Here is a 7,997-nt window from a genome sequence, read left to right on the forward strand (position 1 = left end):
CTATAGTCACTTCAGTTATTAACAATTTTAACAAATTTAACAATTTCAAATTGTAAACCTGATAAAATTAATGTTGTATATGAGTTGCACAGAGTTTAACCATTTCAGTACCAACCCGGCTGAAACCGGCTCTGGCTCTGAGTACAATTGTCTTGTTTTCATAAGTTTTGAATTTAAATCTTCCACAAAACATTAGTCACAATTTATGTTCCTAACACAAGCTGAATGATAACTAAGTTATTTTACTAAATTCTTTGTTATATTTGAAGTAATTGAAAGAAACACAGAGCATCTCAAAATAAATACAGTAACGAAAGGGTTAAAGGCGCATCATATAAGCAAAGGGTTAGCCCAAAAGTCTGGGGTTTTTTTTGTTGACACTAAACTTTAAGCAATCTAATAACCAGATAACTTTAGTCTGTCCCTTGTGCATGCACACCCATGAAATACTTGACACTTCAACATTGTTCAACATGAACTTGTAACAAGAAGTTATATTTTGTGTGCTTGGTATCAACCTGAAAATGGACAACCAAGATGACCATTATGAACACTTTGTCTTTTTATTTTAGAAAAGGCAAGAAAGCAGTGGAAACCTGCAGGAAGATATGTGCTATATATATGGAGATTATGTATGTGCCACAAGTGATTTTCAAGATTCTGATCACCAAATTTTTCAGTTCTCAATCTGGCCAGCCAACTGAATTTAACAGTGACACCAAACCCCATTAAACAACTAGAATGATCGCAGATATTTCCCAAATATTCAAAAGCTGAGATGCACTGCTTTGAATATGATGGTTTAAAGACAATTACTTTTACCCCATACTGATAAAAGGTTGGTTTCTTATTTATCCCTAATTTAGTTTACATTCTCTTTAGATATGCTATAGTTATCCTTGATTCTTTCTGCAAATTCACTTTATGATTTTCAATTTTGGAGTTGAACACTTTACCTCATTTTCCTAGTTAGTGTAATTTGAATCCTCACAAAAGCAACACTACTTTAAGGTTTGCTATGCTTTGATAAATGACCTTGAATATTTTTTGTGATGATGGTTATTTTTGCTGGTTAGCACCAGTTCTGCCCTCAAAGATATTCCATCCATAATCATCTTGGTCTTTACTTCATGTAAAATAGGATCATATTATACAAATGCTCATTGCTTTTTAGATACTGGGGAATAATTTGAGGTAAATTGAGTAGCCCTTTCTAGTACATGAAGTAACCACACAGGGTACACTCTGGGTGATGGTGGCTGTGGTAAAAATGGTGATGAGGATGATGATGGCAGTTGTTCTTTAGCTCCATGCTGTTAACTGATTGAGCAGACTTATGATCAAAGCTGTTCTAGCCATGACCTCCCATTCACTTTTTCAGATATTGTGTGGAGAAGATGACATTGTGCAACATATCTTTCCTTTAAAACTAAAAAGGCATGACTTGAGTGCTGTTTAAGTAGGCTGAGTGACCACACAGATGTTTCCATGATAGTGGAAGTGATAATGAAGGTTTCGTGGGAGTCAAAATGATGATGGTGATTAAACATGAATATAAATATATCTGTCCATGTATACATGGAAGCACAGGTATACGCATATGCTTATTCAAATATGTGCATAAACAGGTATTCATGTACACAGACATACATATATATATATACATACAGATAGACAGACAGAAACAGATGTTCACACTTGCAAAAAATGACCGCACATACATTTGTAAAAACAAACACAGACATGCATAAACACATGCAAAAGTATAAAAGTACACAAATTAGAAAATAAACTCATGCTTGCACACATGCATAGTGACAATGTAAGAGCTGCCTGCATCTATAAAAAAGAAACTTAGAGTAAACAATGTAACAGAAAGAAAATTTTGTTGCTTTTACCTGGGATGGAGATTGTTTTGGAAAGGCTTTCTGAAAATACTGTACAAGTGATGGTCGTATTGCTGCTGTCTTTAATTGTTACATTGTACTTATAGTCAGACTGTACTGGAGTAATACAAGAGCTCCTGCTTGACACTTGTACTCTGTCTATTGTCTCTTCCCCATCTGCATTGTTACCATGTTTTACAGTCCATTTGAAGATGACAACAGTTTCAGATTTTGCAGCATTTGCATCACATCTGAAGGTAGATATCTGGTTCTCCGCAGGAAATGGGTAGGGATCTTGCAAACTCTTTATATAAGATTTCGCTGCAAAGAAATGTAATAAATTATATACCATCATCATCATCATTTTACATCTGCTCATCAATCTGGCATGAGTTGGATACTAACATATGTAAATCATAAGACAATAATCCTCACAATATAATATGGTTACACTGTCACAAGCTACAATGTTCATGCAATATAAAACTAAAATGTCTGACATCAATCAAACTATCTGAAACGCTGTATTACAATGTGAGCAGCTGCTTCCTAGTTTTCAACTAACTTTATAGCTCTAAACCAAAGTGGAACAGAGTTTAAGACTATATCAACACAAGAACGACACATACACACCTAGTCATTTATGTATGACTGTGTACACACACATATATGGGCATGTGCAAATATGTATATATGTACTCATATAACATACATGTAAATATTGGGTTGTCCGGAAAGTTTGTGCTGATTTTCCAAAAGGTTCTTCTCACTCAACTCATGTGGTACCCAAACATCGTAGCGATTTGTGTACCCAAGCTTTACCAGGTGCTCATGAACGACGGATTTTGATAGGTTGAGGCTTTCTGCCAATTCTCAGGTTGTGCAATGTGGGTAATTCTCAATTAATGACTTGATTTGGTCATCATCTGTAGTGGATGGTCTGCCTGATCACTCTTTATCAATAAGGCTACAATCTCCAGCTCGGAACCTTGCGGGCCACTTCCGTACAGTTCTTTCAGATAAAAAAACATCACCATAAACTGCATATTTCTTTGGTTGCTTGTGAAGCATTTTTCCCCTTTACAGAAAAAGAAAAGCATCAAGTGCTCAAAATGAACTTTCTTATCTTCCATTTTAAAGGGTTACATATTAACACAGGTTATAGGAACATAAACCTTCTTCCACAAAAAGATAGCTTAAACTATGCTCTAAATGGAGGTGTAGTCAAATCTTATTTTATAGACTCAACCATGTTCTAAAATAAGTCGAAAGGTAAGCTACTATAAATCGACACGAACTTTCCAGACAACCCAATAGAACATGTACATACACATGTACAATATCTCCAAATAGTATATTAGTGGAAAGTCAGTCAAATGTCATTCGTTCTTCACTAATTTACAACCACAGGGCAACTTCAATTCAACAACACAAGCTAAGAAATTGCTTTGTCAACTTTACTATTGTTTACAGTGACTAGTTGTTTCTCATCCATGGTAGCCATTTTCAGTAAGGTCATTGAGTTATTCATAAGTTGCATTTCTTGATTACAGATCTTTTATCTTCTGCTGGTTTCTTGTTACTTCAGAGTGCAGCCATACTGAGGCAACACCTTAAAGAAATTTCAACCAAATGAATCAATCTCAATACTTTTTTCTTTTTCTTAAAGCCTGGTACTTATTCTACTGGTTTCACTTGCCAAACCCCTAAGCCACAGGAATGTAAACACACCAACAGCAGTTGTCAAGCAATGGTAGGGGGACAAACAGACACACAAAATCACATACATGTGTAAGACATATATTTATATATACAATGAACTTCTTTCATTTTCCCTCTACTAAACCTACTCACAAGTCTTTGGTTGGCCTGAAGCTATACCTCAAGACATTTGCCCAAGATGCCACACACTGAGACTGAACTTGGGACTATATGGTTGAGAAGCAAACTTCTTACCACACAGCCACATCTAAAGTTTTTATGATACATGTTACCTGTGCTATACATAAAGATATAAAGAAAGCTATTTAAGTACCTACAATTGTCAGATTTCTGAAATTTAAACAGTGAGTCATGTAGCTCTATAATACTGATAATGAAAATTTGGTCAATAACTTATGCAGGTCTCAGGTAACTGATAATGGACAGTGATTCCAGTAGAATCTCCAAACTAGAAATAAATGTCACTAATGCAATGAAATAAACCCATTAATTAAAGTTAACTTAGTGCTAGATGGTGCAGCAAGTAAGCATTATTTTAAAATGTCTATTTCATTATTAGGCAATGTCAATAGATATTTCCTGGACCTTCAGGCAGGTCTTATCAGGTTGAAGGGTAACAGACAGACAAAACCTTAACAACTAATAATGAGTTCTAGCCTAGACACAAAAGCATAAACTCTTTGCTCGTTTTTGGGTAAGTGGTATGAAGAGAGTTATTTTAACACTTTTGTTATCATATTTCTGTTGAAATACACTGACTTTGTTTCAATAAATTCTGAAAATAATGGAGAACTTAGAAAAATATCTTTGTCATTATTAAGCTGGCATTTAGAAGATAAATTAGCATGAAAGCTTGACATAAAGTTTTAATTACAACCATTTTAAAACTAGAGCTGGCAGAAGATGGGGGTCTCAGACAGGTGAGTATCAAAACGGTTAAATTCAAACTTAGCACTTGTCTGATATTTAATTCCATCAAGCTCAGAAGAATGAAAGTCAAAGTTGACTTTAGTAGGAATTGAACACAAGATATAAAGAGCCAGGACAAATAATACAAGTCTGATGCTTTAACAATTCTATTAATGCCCTTCCCTAGTAAAAAATATTGTAAGCTTAAATTCAAAGGCAAGATTTTGGAGGAGCAGGTACAGTAAATTAAATCTGATCCCAGTATTTGCCTGGTATTACATTTTACTTACTCTTATAGAATAAAAAGTAAAATGTGACCTTCATGGGATTCAAGGTCAGAACATGAAAAAACTCATGTTGTGTTGAATATGTAATGAGTTTGATAGAAATGTTACTGTATGTAAATGAATGTCCTTGCCCAAACCAGTATAAGTGGTGGCAACATGATGAGGTAGCAAAAGTTCTGAGTTGGAAACTGTGTGAAAAGTGGAAGTAAGAGAGAGGTAAGACATGGTATTACCACAAACCACAGAGAATGACCAACTTGCAAAATCCTGTGGGATTTCCCAATTCAAATGGACCAGATAGATGCTTGTGCATAACAAACTGGACCTCAAGGTGGTGGACAAAATATATCATGTGCATTCTGTAATAGATGTTGCATGTCCATCTGACTCATGGATAGTTACAAAGGAAGGCAAGAAAGTAGACGTGTACAATGTCAATCCACTTAAATATGGATTTAAGAGGATTGACTGTGGAAGATAAAAATAGTGAAGATAGTGACAATTATTATTAGGGCCTTGGGAACAGTATCAAAGGATATTGAGTGGAATATAAAGAAAATGGGAACAGAGTGTCCAGTAGAGCTGTTGCAAAACATCTGCCTCCTTGGTAGAGTCAGTAGCATCAAGAAAGTACTAGATTGTGGAAGAGAACAAATAGAGAACTGTATGTTACAGGTAGCCAGCCTACTACTCATGCAAGATTCCAGGAGTTCCAACAAAACCCCAAGTTAAAAGATTAGTAACATTAATAATTCTTTCTGCTATAAGCACAAGGCTTGAAATTTTTAAATGAAGGGGCTAGTTTATTGCAGCAACTCCAGTGCTCAACTGGTTCTTATTTTATCAACCTCAAAAGGATGGAAAGCAAAGATGACCTCAGTGGAATTTGAGCTTAGCATGTAAAAAGCCAGAAGAAATATTATGCACTTTGTCTGGTACGGTAACAATTGTCAGCTCGCTGCCTTTCAAATTTTGGTGCAAATCCAGCAATTTTGAGGAAAGGGGAAAAATCAATTATATCGACTCCAGTGCTTGACTGGTATTTATTTTAATGAGGTAATATTTATTCCCACTTAGCGTGAATGTTCTGTAAGAACAGACATTACTGTAGTAGATGCCATGAGAGAAACACTCATATAGGCTTTTGGGGCAAAATGCATGCTGTTTACAATGCTTGCTGGGACTCTACGAACACCAGCACTGAGACAACCAGATCATATGATCTCAACGTTCTTTGGTCTCATCAGTTCATCAGCGATAGATGCTCGACCACTAGAGATAACAGTGGCTCATCTACCTGCTAGCAACATATAGAAAATTGTTACCTTAACAGTCACTGATATCACAATTAGCCTGTGAGCATGTTAAAAAAATATATATTAGCGACAGAAGCAGTATTGATACTGAGAGGTCTCGAAAAGACCAAAGTCAAAGTTAACCTAAGTGAGATTTAGGTTTAACATATACAGACTCAGAAGAAATGGTACTAAGCACTTTGTCAGACACATTAATGATTCTGCCAGCCTGCAACCTTAAGAAAAATAGTAATAATGATAATTTTTTTTCTAATTTTGGCAAAGGCTAGCAATTGTAAGAGGAGAAAGCAAATTGATTATATAGACCTAATGCTTGAGTGATGCTTTAAATTAGTAATCCTGAAAGGATGAAAAACAATTGTGATTGATTTGAATAGGATTTGAGCATCACAAGGAAATGTTGCTTAACTCTTTGCTTGACATGGTAATAATTTTGTCAGCTAACTGCCTTAAGTAGGATGACACAAATTTTGCAAGAGATTAAATTATATAAATAACAGAAATAAATAATGAAAATTGGAAAGGAAATAGAATCTAACCTTTTAGAAATTTTGGAGAGGAGGTGGGACTGTTTGTTTGACATTCGTATTGAGCTTCATCCTCACACTGGAGGTTATCTTTCCAGCACTTCACCTTCTCACCTATTGGTAAATCACACTTAAAATTATTCTTTGTACTCTTGATTAAAAATGCAGTCTTGATTTTATTGTACTCTATCTTCACAACAGAAGAATTGTTTTGCATTAACTTGAACATAATCAAATTTGCTATTACATAACTACATGTTATTTCCATTCTCTCTCCAATTTTAAAACCATTTTGGGGTTCCAGGCTTGAAATTTCAATGGCTATATGTAAGAAAGAAAAAATAGATTATCAGACAAAAACATTTTTTTTTTTTACAATGATAAGGTAATTACAGTTACAAAACAATTATGACAAAGTTAAAACAGTAAGAGGAAAGGCAGAAATTAGAATCAACAACAGAAAAGAAGATAAACTAGAAAAGCACTCGGAGAGCGCAGACCTCCACCAAGCAGCTCATTTTTAAGATAGATAAGCGAGTAAAATTACTAATAGAGAAATGAAAATAAACTTTGGGAACAGCAATGCCATCATAGGTTACGTGGAAACGATTAACGTGTTTTCAAGGGAGATAATCCGCTTTTCATGCTAGCATGGGTTGGACGATTTGACTGAGGACTGGTCAACCAGATGGCTACACCAGGCTCCAATCTGATTTGGCAGAGTTCTGCAGCTGGATGCCCTTCCTAACGCCAACCACTCAGAGGTGCTTTTACGTGCCATCGGCACGGAGGCAAGTCAGGTGGTACAAGCAATGGCCACGCTCAAAATGGTGTATTTTACGTGCCACCTACACAAGAGCCAGTCCAGCGGCACTCGTAACGATCTCGCTCGAAAGTCTTTACACGTGCCAGAAAGATGACGCTGGGCACAGGTGCCATCACGATTTTGCTTTTGCTTGCCCCAACAGGTCTTAGCAAGCGGAGTTTAGTGTCCAATGAAGGAAAGGTACGCATAAGTGGGCTGGCTACACCCCTGGCAGAGGCCTTGGATTTAGATCTCACTTGGCTTGCCGGGTCTTCTCACGCACAGCATAATTCCAAAGGTCTCGGTCAGAAGTCATTGCCTCGGTGAGGCCCAAGGTCTTGCTTCACCACCTCATCCAAGGTCTTCCTGGGCCTACCTCTTCCACAGGTTCCCTCAATTGCTAGGGAGTGGCACATTTTCACACAACTATCCTCATCCATTCTCGCCACATGACCATACCAGTGCAATCGTCCTTCTTGTACACCACAGCTGATGTTAGGTTCAACTTTTCTCTCAAGGTACTTACACTCTGTCTAGTATGCACA

General features: G+C 36.4%; 1 protein-coding gene across 1 annotated transcript in view; it reads right to left on the minus strand.

Moving 5' to 3' along the window:
- Positions 1–6,984, minus strand: part of LOC106883640 (uncharacterized) — a 7,918-nt gene extending 934 nt beyond the window's left edge. The window contains exons 1-2 of the mRNA XM_014934732.2: positions 6,660–6,984; positions 1,899–2,207 (exon numbers count right to left, since the gene is read on the minus strand). Of these exons, the coding sequence (XP_014790218.2) occupies positions 1,899–2,207; positions 6,660–6,915 (565 nt within the window). The 5' untranslated portion in view covers positions 6,916–6,984. The remainder of the gene's footprint in view (positions 1–1,898; positions 2,208–6,659) is intronic.
- Between the last annotated feature and the right edge of the window lie 1,013 nt (positions 6,985–7,997).

Source organism: Octopus bimaculoides, unplaced genomic scaffold (assembly GCF_001194135.2).
Source record: "Octopus bimaculoides isolate UCB-OBI-ISO-001 unplaced genomic scaffold, ASM119413v2 Scaffold_339100, whole genome shotgun sequence".
Lineage (NCBI taxonomy): Eukaryota > Metazoa > Mollusca > Cephalopoda > Octopoda > Octopodidae > Octopus > Octopus bimaculoides.